The sequence below is a fragment of the Meriones unguiculatus genome, chromosome 19, assembly GCF_030254825.1.
Source record: "Meriones unguiculatus strain TT.TT164.6M chromosome 19, Bangor_MerUng_6.1, whole genome shotgun sequence".
NCBI classification, from domain to species: domain Eukaryota; kingdom Metazoa; phylum Chordata; class Mammalia; order Rodentia; family Muridae; genus Meriones; species Meriones unguiculatus.
The window spans coordinates 38,173,389-38,188,553 of NC_083366.1; the positions used below are offsets into that span (position 1 = coordinate 38,173,389).

At 41.4% G+C, this 15,165-nt stretch overlaps 1 protein-coding gene across 1 annotated transcript in view; it reads left to right on the plus strand.

The window, feature by feature from the left end:
- The window catches only part of Aoah (acyloxyacyl hydrolase), a 226,754-nt gene that overhangs the window by 165,587 nt on the left and 46,002 nt on the right, over positions 1 to 15,165 (plus strand). The window contains exon 13 of the mRNA XM_060372382.1: positions 6,574 to 6,656. Within this exon, the coding sequence (XP_060228365.1) occupies positions 6,574 to 6,656 (83 nt within the window). The remainder of the gene's footprint in view (positions 1 to 6,573; positions 6,657 to 15,165) is intronic.

The window sequence follows — 15,165 nt, forward strand, 5'->3', positions numbered from 1 at the left end:
AAGAAACAAACACATAAACCAAAAAAAAAAACCCTCTATTGAACTGAAAAAGCAAATTTAATAGGCAAAAGACCAATAAGACAAAAAAAATGAAACAAAAAGTTTACAAAAATAATATTGAGTTTATTTTGTGTTGGTCAACTGTTCCTGAGCAGCTGATATACCCAGTGATACTCCATTGGAGAAAATTGATTTTCCCTTTGCTAGCAAGTATCAGTTGCAAATAGCTTCTTGGTTAGGAGTACTCTTCCTCCTCTAAGTGCTTGGATACCATCTGGCTGGAACCTATGAAAGTCTTGAGTGTGCCTCCACAATATCTGTAAGTTCATCTGTGTATCAGTCCTGTTCTCTGGAAGACACTTTCCTTGAAGTCATCCATCATCTCTGGCTTTTAAAATCTTTCCACCTCCTCTTCTATAGATCCCTGAGCCTTGAGAGGAAGAGTTTGATAAAGATATCCCATTTAGAACTGAGTGTCCAGAGTGTCTCACACTCTGTACATTGTCCTGTTGTGGGTCTCTGTGTTAATTTTTACCTACTGAAAGAAGCTTCTCTGATATGGGTTAAGCAAGAAGCTGATCTCTGTCTCAACCCAGTGTTTTCACTGGGAATCCTTGGCAGAAAGTGTTTGTGTGGGTTGGGGACTGACAAGAAGAAATAATATAGGCTAGAAAAAAGGGCTGAGAGGATCTATGGGAAAACCTAGGGGGACACTGGGTCTGTACCAATAAGCAGAGAGCCCAGGGAATGGAGGTAGAGTGGGGAGAAAGGCCTCCGTTTGTTTTTTTGTTTTTGTTTTTGTTTTTTTGACTTTAATAAAATGAGGGTCCTGGAAGACTCCTGGAGAAGGCCTGATCAGATGTTGAGAAAAGAAATAAGAAACCATTCTATCTCACGTGGATCTATTCTTAATTTAGTGCTAGAAACCAAAATGGGACCCTGCAAAGCCAGTACTGTCTGGATGTCCATTAGATGGAGCTGATAATGCTTAGAATTCAGTCTGGTGTACCTTCCCATACCTGCTTTTGGGGTGGAGAATGCCAGTGCTGCAGGCTTTAGGCTAAATGTGGGACACCCCCAAATTACAGGCATGAAGCAATCACCTCTTCTACTAGTCCGATACCCTCCGTTTTGTTGTATAATAAAACAAAGGAAACAAAAGCTCACAGTGTGGTGCCTGAATCCACTTGAACATCAGAGAACAAGAGAGAGTTTTGAGATGAGAACAGTCATTGTCGTCCATCCTCTTCATGGTTAGTGCCCTAGCTGTTATTATCAAATCGTCTCACTAAGGCAAGTTCAGCTCTCCCTGCATAAAGAAAACTCCCTTGTCAGCAACCTTAACTTGGAGTCATTTCAGAATATTACTTTCACCCCACCCCATACTGTCAAAATTCCTGGGAAATTAAATTCCTAAAATTTATAAGGAAAATTATTTATGGAATGGCTATGCGAGAAGACAGTACCACTGGTTATTTAAATACTCCCAGGATGTAGTGTACATCTGTAATCCTAAAATTATAGATGCTGCTTTTAGTCACCAATATTAATGAATCTATCAGTGACTGGCAAAGATAGCTATCTTCTTAGAATGAACGGTGCAGATGACTGTATCTCTAAGACTAATAGCCACGTTATTTACTCTCCATGAGCTGGGCATGCATAAGCAAAACAATATTTCAGTACATAAATTCCATTTTTAAAATTATTAAAAATATATTTATGACCAAATGTTGGTAACAATTACTTTCCCGAAGAAAATAAGCACTCTTTATTGACCGTGAAATTATTTTAGCATTGAACTCACATCTAATGTCCACTTCCCATATGTTTTCACAAAATATAATAAAGTAGTCAAGGCAGAGGACATAAACCACACAGTATTCAATTCAGGCTTCTGGATGAGCATGCAGCTCGAAAACAAGCTCTTTCTTCTCTCCCTGAGAAGCTTTACACCAAGAACAGTAAATGAATTCATCCGCAAGGACAAAGAGGATAGGACGAGTCAACAACCAGAGAGGGCTGGCAGCCAGGAAGAAACACAACAAACAGGGAACTGATGGTAGGTTCAGGAGCTCTGCACCCCAAACTGGTGAGAGGGAATGCCGGCCAGCAACCGCAGTTTCCACTGCAAAACTCCTCAGGGCCTGGAGGAGTATCTCTACAACGGCTGTCAAAAGGAAGATGAAAGCTAAAAGCACAAATATTGGTGTTCATGTGACTGACGATGCAGCTTTTTGAATCCCTTAGCCGGGCAGCTGTGCTTCCTCTCTTCAGAGAAGATTAGAGCCTTTTCCCTCAGAGATGCTAAGGTCAACAGGTTCTGGTCTGGCAGAGTCTCTCTCCAATCAACCCTGGCGTCAACAATCTAGGGAGCAGTCTCATGACTACAGACCAGATAAACCTTCCCAAGCCCCGTGAAGAGACCTAGAGGACAGTCCCAAAGATACTAAGAGCTAGTGTTCCAGTTTCATCCCTGATGCTGTGAGAAAGTACCCTGTCAACAAGCAGTTCAGGGGAGGAAGTTTCACTTTGCTGACAGTTACAGGCCACCACTGTGGGAAGGACAAGGTGACAGACACTCCCAGAGCCGCCTGTTACAGCCCCTGCGCAGTCAAGAGCAGAGAGAAACTAATGCACGTGGGGGACTGGCTTCTTTGCTTTCTCCACTCTTAAACAGTTCAAGACCTTCTGTGTAGAGAATAGCAGCTCCTACAGTGGCTGACCTTCTACATCAGATAACTTATTTAAGACAGTACCTCATGGACGCGTGCACAGGCCAACCTAACACGGGACAGACCCTCGGCCTCGGCCAGTTCATCCCACCGCCAGAACCACACACAGCGGGCACATCTGGCCCCCCCATCTATCACCAGCCGACTCACATGCAGCAGGCTCCGACATTCCAGTGTCATCCAACAAACCAGGATGGTCAGGCACCCGACAGAACTTCAAACGTGGAAGGAGAAACGGGAGGGGAGAAGGAGGAGCACTAAAGAAGGAAATTTTATTTTTGCTTTTTTATATTTTGAGGTTTTTACATTTTTTTTTATTTCGGGTGTGTGGTTGTTTTGCCTATATGTATGTCTGTGCGCTGTGTAGCTGCAGTGCTTGGGGAGGCCAGAAGAAGGCATCAGAAGGTTTTATGCTGCCATGTGCATGCTGGGAATTGAACCCAGGTCCTCTAGAAAAGCAATCAGTAATCTTTTCTACCATAAAAACGTGTTTTTTTTAAATTGAAAATAGATTCTTTTTTCAAAAAGCACACTCTGGCCACAGGATCCGTTCCCTCCGTCCTCCTAGTTGCCTCCACCTCCCAGCTCCTGTGCTTCTCTCTCCCTATTTTTTCCTTCAGATAAAAACCTCTATTATCATACTTAGAAAGATAACAATTAATAGCTATAGTTGACATCTTCATAAATATCAGAGGAGAGACTACAGTCCTAAAATTAAAACATAGAAAATTAAAGAACTATTCAGAGAAAAACTACTTCAAAATTATGCCAGTAGCATTATTTTATAGAAGGGTTAGAATATGAAGTTGAGAATGTCATCCTTAAAAAAAAAGAAAAAAATTCAAAGAGATTAAAAATAGGGCAGAAAAAAAAAAAAAGCTAGAACAACTAGAAGACCAGTTCAGATGAGTTATTATCCAAATGATAATTCTAGGAGAGCCAAAAAAAGATGGGAATGTGATGTTTGAAATAATTCAGGAATATGTTTCAGAACTGCAAAACATGAATCTCTTTGTTTTAATTCTTTATATATTCTTTATGTTAATCCTCTGTCCAATGTACAGCTAAAACTTTCTCTTTATTACTATGGGTTTTCTTTTCCCTCAGTTGATTATTACCTTGGATATCCAGAAGTTTTTTAGTTTTGTAAAGTTTCATTTGTTAGTTGTTGGCCTCAATTCCTAGATAAATGGGCTCCTTTTCCTATACCTGCCCCCTGTACTGCCTATGTTTTTCTTCTAGCAGTTTCAAGTTTCACGTTTTGGATTTTGATCCATTTTTTTGTAATTTTTTTGTACAAGGTGATGGATATGGATCTATTCTCATTCTTGTACATGTAGACATATAGTTTCCCAGCACCATTTTCTGAAGATGCTGTGTTTTTTCAGTTGTCTTTTTGGCATTTTAATCAAATGTTAAATTCCTCTAATTATGTGTACTCATGTTTGGGTATTTGATTTTTGACCCATTGGTCTACATTTTTGTTTGGGTGCCAGGACTGCATTGTTTTATATATACATTAGCTCTGTGATATATCTGGAGATAAGGAATGGTAAACCCTCTAGCATTGCTCTTTTTGCTCAGGACTATTTTAGGTTTCTAGGTTCTCTTCTGTTTCCATATGAATTTTAGTATAATATTTTCTCTTTCTATAAAGAATGAAATTGGGATTTTTGACATTCCCTCTAGTCCTACTCTCTCTAGGATTTTTATCATGAAAGCATGTTGAATTTTGTCAAAGACAGTTTCTATAGCTATTGATATGATCATGTGAGTGCTGTTTTTCTATCCATTTTATGGTTTACTACATTTAATTAGTTTAGTATGTTGAACGATCCCTGTATCTCCAGGATAAAGCCAACTTGATCATAATGGATGATCTTTCTGATGTATATTTGGATTCAGTTTGCAAGTTTCTATTGAGCATTGTTGAATCAATCAATGTTGAGTCATTGTTCATGGCCTGTAGTTTGGAGAGGGTTTTTGGGGGGAGAGTGAGGGGGGGTCTTGCATGGTTTGAGTATTAACATGATAATGGCTTCATGAAAATGAAAGTTTTCTCTTTCTGTTTGTTTTCTTTTTTCTTTTCTTTCTCCTTTTGGATAGTTCAAGAAGCATTGTCTGTAGATCTTCCTGATTGCTACTTTCAATGCACCCTGAAAACCCAAACATGAGCCATATTCACCTTTCTGAAAGATCTGAGGCAGTTGCCAAGTACTGTAATACAATGAGTATAATTTCCATAATCCTTGAAAATAAGGGATGTTTGCAGGGTTGTTAAATACAAATTTATGAAAATGGAAATGTATTTTAAGAGTAATGGAATATTTATGAGTTAAATTATCATTCATTAGTTTATATATAGTCTTGTTTCAAAAAAGGATTTTAGGGAGTCTATAAACGTACAGGCAACATAACACTAAATTACATTCAAATTAAATTAAAATCTTGGCAAAATAAAATAGAGAATCAAAGGTAGTTCAAAAAGGAGCCAAGAAAATTGCTTAAATTTTCTATAATTATAACCTAATACTGGTGTCAAATTTGACTCTGAACTATCTGTCCATTAATATTAAATACAGCTCCAAGTGAGAGAGACAAAACATATGGCTTGAATAAGTTAAAACATGAGTGTACTTTTCTCAAGCAGAAAAGCCAGAGACATGTGGTATGTGTAGGACTAGTGTTGAAGCTCAGCTCTACACTGTCTCTTGGGGGGGAACACAGGCTCCTCTCACTCACCCTTCTGCCTTCCCAAAGTGGATCTTTGACTCCACTGTCCAAGACAATAGCATTTCTACTCTGGGCACCAGAATCAAGGTAGGAAATGAAGAAAGAAAGAACAAGAGTTGCCTTCCATGTGATTCCCAACAAAGATCACTAGAAATTACCACTCTACTCTTTTAGTTCTATCGCATCGTCCAGGGATTAGTGATATAGTCTAGGCACAAGGGAAGCAGGAAATGAAGTCATCATTCCATGTGGGCATGAGTCCTTCTACAAGCTACAAGCTCTGCAACCAACACATGTATACAGAAAACAGTAGACCACATGGCAAGAGCATCTTCCACAGCCTCATAGCAGCCAAGAAAAGGCATGCATTCCACTTCCAAATAACAGTGGTAAATGGCTGCTGAAGAAATTGCAGCAACTATTTTTAGTGAAAAGATTGGAAAGGTATGGCTTTGCAGGACTCCACACAAAAGCAAAACTTTTACATCAACAGCACCCTTCCCATATGGGTATGCCTTGTGTCACAGGACATCTGACAATACATTCACAGTACAAAGAGACTGTCAGCGAAGCTTGGTTGTGCTGAGTTCTTTTTGTTTTTGTTTTTGTTTTTGTTTTGGGGGGAGAGGGGAGGAAAGGATTTATTTGGCTTACACTTCCAGATCATAGTCTATCATTGGATGAAGATAGGACAGGAACTTAATTAAGCAGGGCTGGAACCTGAAATCAGGAGCTGGTGTAAAGCTCATGGAGGATGCCGCTTACTGGCTTGCCTCTCATGGCTTGCTCAGCCTGCTTTCTTATAAAACCCAGGGCCAGCAACCCAGGTTCCACAAAGAGCTGAGCCCTCCAATTTTGTTCACTAATGGAGAAATGCCTGATAGCTAGATATCATGGAGTCATTTCCTCGAGTGAGGCTCTTTCCTGATGATTCTGCTTGTGTCAAGTTGACACCCAAAACCAGCCAGTACACATATTATGGGAAAAGCAACTTTCAGATTAGGTCATTTTTACTGCATTTCTAAAAGCATCTCAGATACATGTTTCTTTTAATGTCATCATTGAGTATCTTGATATTAAATATATACTTATATATTTGTTTCAGAATTGAAGAAAAATCCATTTACCATAATTTGAGGAAAAGAAACCATTGCAATCACAGAGACTACCAGAGTATCTCAAAAAATGGTGCGTAGCCTGTCCTTCACCAAAGCACATGTAAGAATTCACTTTATTTGGGAATTACTACAAAAATTAATTTGGGCACAGGGATCTTTTCTGAGACTGATACTCCAACCAAGGACCATTCATGGAGATAACCTAGAACTGTTATACAGATGTAGCCCATGGCAGCTCAGTCTCCAAGTGGGTTCCCTAGTAATAGGAACAGGGACTGTCTCTGACATGAACTGATTGGCCTGCTCTTTGATCACCTACCTCCCCCTGAGGTAGGATCAGCCTTACCAGGCCACAGAGGAAGACAATGCAACCAGTCCTGATGAGACCAGATAGACTAGGATCAGATGAATAGGGAGGAGGACTCCCTCTATCAGTGGACTGGGGTTGGGGCATGGGTGGAGAAGAGGGAGGGTGGATGTGATTGGGAGGAGATGAGGGAAGGGGCTAGAGTTGGGATACAAAGTAAATAAACTGTAATTAATAAAAAACATTTAAAAAATTAGCAGTGGACAACCAGAACACAGTGAAGTCTTCCTTCCCCTTCTGAGCACAGTGCTCCGGCCTTCCAGACATTTACACACAGAAAAGGAGAACAGGATGCAGACAAGGAAATATAGAGGCCGTGTCAGTCACACAACAGTGAAACAGATCTATTAATTCTTAGCCAAATGAAGAGACACACAGTTGGAGAAGTATGACCCAGATGAGCCTTAGTTAAACAAGGGCAGGCAAACCAAGGTTTCTGGAAAAGCTCTGTTCTGCCCACTAGAGCATTCTCCCACATTTCTGCAGTGGTCAGACTTTTAAGATTTACTCACGTGGGTCTTTATCCTCCTTGTTGAACTAGGAGGTGGCATGCTGCTCTCGGATGCTCATTAGACTCCTGTTTAATAAGCCACAGCCTTACCATGAGTTACCAACTCTCAGTGACTAAAGATGCATAGAAGCATGGGTTTTAACTAAACGTATTACCTACAAATAACCTACTTCTTTTTTATTTATTATTTATTTATTAAAATTTATTCACCTTGTATCCGGGCTGTGGCCCCTTCCTCACCTCCTCCCAGCCCCACCCTCCTTCGCCTTCTCCCTCTATGACTCTCTCCTAGTCCACTGATAGAGGAGGAGGTCCTCCTCCCCTTCTAAATGGGCCTAGCCTATCAGGTCTCATCATGACTGGCTGCATCATCTTCCTAACCTATTTCTTAAAGAAGTATTCTATATGAAATGAATGTCCTACTCTTTAAGAAGGGATGTTTTAACTGGTATTGAACTCCCACCAAATGCTGAGAAACATATTTCAGCTAAAGTATGTATATTTATGTATATGTCAGTTAATCCTGTTCTCAATAAACATTGCCAGCAAATATGAATTATTATGTTTCCTCAGAACTAAGATGTCATTGATTGTAATCCCTTGGGGAGTGTTACGGTAGAAATGGGAACAAAAGCTTATAATGTACATATTGACTACAGCACTCAACTCAATTACCCAATGTGTTAGGACATTTTTCTCAAAATTGGAAAAGTATGAGGATATATGCATTGCTGCAGCTCAGAAAAAGGAGACACAGACATGTCTAGAGCTTTGTCCCAGGTCATAGAGATGGGAAGTTACAGGGCTGAAACTTTTGCCCACCCTGTCTAACTCTACTCAGATATCAGCGAAGGTCAGGCCTCCACTGCCCTGTGATCTTCAATGATGTACAGAGAAAGGTCAGCTTTGCTTTATGTGTGAACACTAGTAGGGGAGGACAGTGTAGATGAAAGCTGCTTGTGAAGTCCCCAGATATAAGCCCTTGATTGCACATCAGTGAGAGACTCAAAGAGCTCCCAATGCTAGAGACTCGCTCTCCATACAGACAGGGAAAACAACGAAAGCTCATTTCTGTGGAATATTATGCAGCTTTAGGAAATTATGGCAAAGAGTCTATTTTTAAACAGGAAAGTCAAAACACAGACAAAGCCACAAAACTGGATATTATAGTTCAATTTTGACCACATTTTTAAAAGGAAATGGTGAGGGGCTGTATCTAAGAAGATTAGTAGGACATACACTAGGATCATTGTTTGAGAAATTTTGAGTGATTCCTTTCTCTCTTCCCTCAACTCTACTTTTATGAAAGGTGTTATATATATATATATAAATTAAGTCTAGAAAGAGTAATAGGATAAAGGTATCAAGGTAACTCAGGGTGATGAGCAGCCCAACTCTTTAGGCATGCACACTCCGGCCTTGCTCTGTGTAACTTCAGAGCCAACATTTCTGTCTCTTTCAAGACCCAGAGGTGTCAGCATCACTTTCCCACCCCAAATCTGGCAGTCTTTTGTAAAACTCATGAAGACCAGAGTGAGATGCTCCAAAGAGTATCCCTGGCAACCCAAAGTAGCCAAGTATTCATGTATATTTTGCTGCCTTAACACATACACTCCTTTAAAATCCAGGTTGTCCACAGCAGCAGGCAAAGGGAGGTAGGAGGAAAGACTCATCACAGAGAAATGCACGGTGAGTTCAGTGCAAGGCCCAGCTTCTGCCCATGCAGTGAGAGATGCTGCAGACAAAGGAGATTTCTCTTTCTTCAGTTTGCATTCCTCTGAATTATACAAATATTCACTGTGTCTTGAATTATTGCTTCTCTGAATACACTTCTCATCAGATCTTCTAAGAATGTAATTCTAAAAGGATATTTTTAGTTTCTCATAGTTACCTGTTATCTAATGTCTTGGTTTTATTCTCCAGCTCCTCTTCCCATTTTCTGTTGCTTTCCTTGCTGTGCATTTTATTTTGATATTATGCAGCGTGTAACCTGGCTGCCCACACCAAGTTATTTCAATTACTCCCCAAGGTTTTTATTAGATATAGGAAAAGTCAGCTTCCCACATTCTGCATATTTATGGCTGCATTTACTTTTCAGAGCCAGCAAGAAAGAGAAAAAAAGCAAAGAAATAGTTGAATAGAATATTAAAGAGTTTCTTTTAAATTGTGTAGTAAGAATTAAAGAAACAGCTCCTATTTCCATCTTGACCGTTATATAAAAGATCTTTTAAGTGTCTGCAGATATATAAAGAGCCTCTTAGAATGTGAAGTGTGGGAGTCACTATGATTTCAGGAATGATGCTTTGACGTGAGGCTTAGGAAGCAGCAGCCTCACCCCATCTTCTCCACAATCAGAAAGCTAGATGGTCTGCAGTGAACCTATTCAGCTCCAACCTGCTGAAACAGACAGGGCAAGAGGTTGCCAGTGCACTGCAGAGGACAGGGTCAAAGTGCTTTGTGTTGGCTGGTCCCTTATCTCACCTTTCAGAGATGGGAAGTGAGATCTGGGGAACAGAGATCAGAGGCCTCTGCCTCTGGTTACCTCACAAAAATCTTTCTTTGGGATTGGACCTGGGAAGTGATACCAGAATCTTGACTTGAGTATCCTGGATGAGAAGGCCACTTGTGTGAGTCATCTACACCTCATTCTCCCTTGGAGAGACATAGCACTCAAAGCCAGTGTAGCGAGGAGTGAGGACAGCCCCTGTGGTTTCCGTCACTGTAACTTCCTGCCCAAGCATGTACAAGCATCATAAAGCTTGGGGCCTGTTTGACCCAGAGAGATAAAAATGAGACCAACAGCATACTTGAGTGCCACAGGGCTTGGTTTGCAGAGGAAGACCAAGAGACACAGCTTCTTAAACATTCATAAGCACCTGTCGTCAGAACACAATAGAAACAGTGGCTGCCAGCCCCATCCGAACTCTTATTTATTCAGTAGTTTTAAATTAGTCACATTTTTCAATGTCAAAGGTCCGAAGACAAACATAGCAAGTAAATGTAAAAGATACATGTCAATGACGAGAGCCAGAGCTCTCAAAGATGGCTCAGCAGTGCATGGGTTTGGCATTCAGGTCCTTGCAGACAGTTGCAGGCAGGAAGGAAACAGCGATGCATGGGGGCAGCACACGGATCTGGAAGCTGACATGGCTCGCTCTGGGAAGAAGAGGCTGGGAGGGGAAAGGAATGAGAAACAGCAGAAACTAAAGATGGCAAGTCTAAAGCTGAGAGCAGGAGCTAAGGTAGGGAATGGTACAATGAGCCAGGCACATTAAGGAGTGCTTGGGGTGGGAACCCTCGGGCTATACCTGCCCGGGAGCTGGAAGGAAGAAGGTTATTCCTCAGCATTCCATTGGCACTGTAGGCAGAGTGGAGGGGTAAGTGTTGTGTCCCCCAAGACAGTATGGCTGCTGAGTGGAGGGCCAAGCTCAGGACCATGCTGAGGGCTGCAGCTTAATAAATTGGAGGAGAATTGAGCTTGAGACGTCACACTGTCTCCAACAAAGAGCTCATCCCCTCAAAAGTTAAGATCATCAGGGAGGTAGTTAGCCCCCAGCGATGGAGGCTGTCCTAGAAACTGTGGTACCCTATCCCATCCCACCATACCCAAGCTACAACGCTCCACTCTTCAGATCTGGGTGTTCATTAGTCCTCAGGACTCACGTTTAGGGAGGATGAAGAAAGTAGGAGATTTGGCCCTCCATGTTTTTGTTTGATTTCCTGCCCTCACCCACACCCTGGAGAGCAACTGCTCCTTCACACATGTTGTTTGTCAATGCTGAGGTTGAGCTTTCACGGGCTTAGGGTTGGGTCATTCTTTAAGCCTAATTTCCAGCGGGACAAGAATCAGAAGGCACGTGAGGCCAGTAACCGCAGGTTTAACACCGACCTTAGTTTGCCTGGCTAAGCAGGGCCTTGCCCATCCAACATATTTTTTTTTTAACCTAAAAGCTCTCAAGTTATTTTTAACCTTTGAAGAAGATAAAAGCATGAACAGTGGTCCTCTACAATTAGAATACAGAGTCATTTTTCTTCCTTTGATATCAAAGATAGGAATCACTCTGTGATATCACCTCAGACCTGCTGGGATGGCCATTATCAAAAAGACCTAATGACAAAAATTGGCTGAAACATGGAGAGTTTAGAATCACGCATTATTGGAGGGAAAGTAAAGTCTTCTATCCATTAGAGAAGGCAGCAGGATAATTCCTCTAAATATAAAAACTTGAATTACTGTATGATTGGCCAAATCCACTTATGAATATTTATCCAAGATAATTAAGGATCTCAAAGAGATACTGGCATTACCTTGTTCATCATTATTTGTAACAGCCAAGATATGGAACCAGGCTAAGTGTCCACAACATGTAAGTGGATAGTGAAAATATGATTTATAAATACAATGCGATACTCTTCAGCCTTTTAAGAAAGGAATCCTGACTTACCCAACAACGTAAATGAATCTTGAAGCTCCTGCTTCTATGAAGGACCTAAAATAATCAGACTCAGAGAAGCAAAGGGCAACTTAGTGATTACCAGAGTCCACAGGAGATGAGATGAAGTGTATTTTAAGTAAATAAAAATCCATAAGCCATCTTCTGAAATAAATAAGGCTCCTTTGCTTATAAAAACAACTAAACCCTAGTCCTGAGCCTCTGCTGCCTACTACTACAGCTCAGAGCCCCAGAGGAAAGCCCTCTGGTGGTTTACAGGACACTCATGAGCCCTCCTTACAGACGCCAGATGAGATTTTAAAGGCTTGGAATGCTCTTTCTACTGACAACCTTCTTCATTTTGTTTTTGCAACTCTACCAAACCGTTTTTGTAAACACCTCGATTAGGAGGCTTTAGCTTTGAGAAATAAACTATTTAAGACATGTTTTCCTATGGGCTCAAGCTTCCCACCAAAGAGGGAAAGGGGTTCCCTCCCTGTGCACCCACTACAGAGAAAGTGGAGAGCAGGGATCCCTGTGAAGAGCCTGGATTAGCTGCTGGAGACTGTAAACTGCTAAAGTTCACTTGGCAGCTTCACCGCCTGCTACGCCCACCTGGCTCTTTGCTGCAGAGCTAATTTGGTCGTGAACCTCTTACGTTCTCCACCAACACCTCAAACTCCACACTCGGAAGAAACTTTATTTGGCCTGTTCCTTCCTCTGGGTTTGGCTAAACCTCTGGAGAATAGGAATGAATGGAAGAGACCTAGAGAAGCTAAGGAAAGAGGCAAAAGTCAGGCCAACCTGGGATATAGGGACTCAGGTCATCAACACAAGCCCTTGACGTGTAAATCTGACACCAACAGTAGAAACAGAAACCTCCACACACACAATATATGAACACCTGTATACACACACACAAACACACACCAAAAAAAATGTTTTAAAATAAAACACATTCAAGAAAGGGTTGGGAAGAGCAGGTAAACAGGGTCCAGAGGAGAGTGACTGGAACACAGAAGGTAAGGGGAGAATTCTCAGGGCTGAGGGTGAAGAAGGAGTCCTGGGGTGAGATAGAATGGTGAGGGACAACAGAGGTGATTTCCCATGGAATGGAAAGCTGTCCTTGGCAGCTATGTGATGAGGAGAGCTCAGCAGCCTTTGCGTAGGCACTGAATTGTGCTCTCTTGGCACACCACTACCCTTGAGGTAGGGTAGGAAGATAAGAAAAATTAGAGGAACACGAGAAAGAAAAGAGGCCTGGTGTCTGGTGTGACTCTCTCACTGGCGGAAAGTCAAGAATTATTTCACAGATGAACAAAATGCCTACAAGGGGCCAGACTCCTATTTTAAAGGAAACTCACACACACATTCACAGCTGTGAGCTGTATTGATGTATATTGACCTCCTTGTGACCTATAGACCCTAAGACTTTCTTTGACCTCTCTGACATGTTTTTATATCATTAGCATTTCCTTTTGTAAACCTGTTCAGAGGCATCTTATTAACTACTTTATAATTTACTAAACAAAAACTAATTAGCTAGAAACAAGTATATCAAAACATTTTTTACTTAGTCTTTTGATTCTATACTTTGAACAATGTAACTTCAAAAGCCACATACACTGTATTCACATACTTTTTTTCCTTAGGACACTTAACACCACTCCACAAACACCTCTATTTAATCTTGGGTGTGCACTTCTGTGCGTTTCTTAAACAAACAAAAAAAATTCTTAATACTGACTTGTCCCGAAATATTTTTTCAGTGGGGCTAGTCTACATCCTGGCTTCACGTAGGTAGCCGTTTATGAAAAGAGCCCTCAGACTGAACAGCTAGCAACAGAGACTTGTGTCTCCTGCTGCCGTTGACACATCAAGAGGTGGCCAGCAACAAGAACCACAGGACCATGTCTGTAAACCAGAACACAGGACAACCCGCTCTTCTCTCCTTCAAGAGAAAAACCAGGACAGAGGCAAACCCTAAATCCATGGCAGTGGTTGCCCAGACCTTCATTATTATGAATATTTGAACACCACACTAGGCAGCACAGATGAGCTAACCTCCATCTAAGCCCTATCACCTTGATATCTAGCTCTGTAATCCCAAAGTCACTTCTTCCATTTAAACTGCCATTTTTCTATCCATAAATCTACGGGGTTAAATTAGATGAATGTCAGCCTGACCTACATTCTATGATTCTGAAATCCTAAGTCAGAATGGTTTTGTTTTTCAAAATGCTTTCTTGATTTTTTTTTTTTTTTGACTTGGAGGTTGTGTTTGTCTGTTTTCAGAGATAGGATTTCACTAAGCAACCAATTCACCTCTCACCCATATAAGTACCCTACCTTGCTTGGGTATGCATCACCACACCCAGCAACCTGACTTTTCATCTTATTTATCATTGATACCTAAAACACAAGGGGATTTACATTAAAAACTCCATCTTCCTGTTCATCGGGGAAGATGAGCAGTTGTGACACCGTGGCTGATGCCAACAGCTGGAGCTGAGGAATGGGTGCCTGGGACAGCACCCTAGGCAGTAAGCTATGCTATGCTCTTGTCACAGGTGAAATAGCGGTGGCAATTCCAGTTTCAGTCTTCTCCCATCCCAGTACCTGGGGCTGGTTCAAGAGAAAGCAGAGCAAGGACCCCTGCCCAGTGACTGAGAGAGACCTGCAGGAGTGAGAAGAAGCCTGCTGAAAGTAGCAGATTATACGCTTCAAAATGGGCCTCTTTGGTGTGTCAGGTTATTTTGAGCAAAAGAGCACTGATAACCAACAGACCCAGGAAACATCTTCAAAACAAGCACCTTGTTTGCTATTTGTAGAGGAAAGTTTGTTTTTTCAAGGAATTTCCACACCTTAAAAAGTATCCTGTTCTCTTTGGATGAAGAAGAGGAGGATTCCTGGTTACAATTGAGAAGGCTCCCACTGAGGTCTGCACAACCACCCCAGCTTACTGTACCTCACCTGGTCACCTTTCCATAACCTGTTTTCCCAACATAAAACCCAACTCTCTCTATGTGTCGCCTAAGAAGACACGTAAGTGCAATCCAGGCAGCCCTTTAGCTGTTCATCCCTGAGTGCTCGGCCTGTGTATACACAATGCACATGTTAAGAAACATCTGCTTATTTCCTCCTGTGAATCTGTCTTTCACTCAAATTTTTGACTCATATTGACCAGTTTATACTAAGACCTTATATCAGCTGAGCATGGGGAAGATTTGTTTTCTTCACCTGGATACCACAGAGTGACCGACAGAAG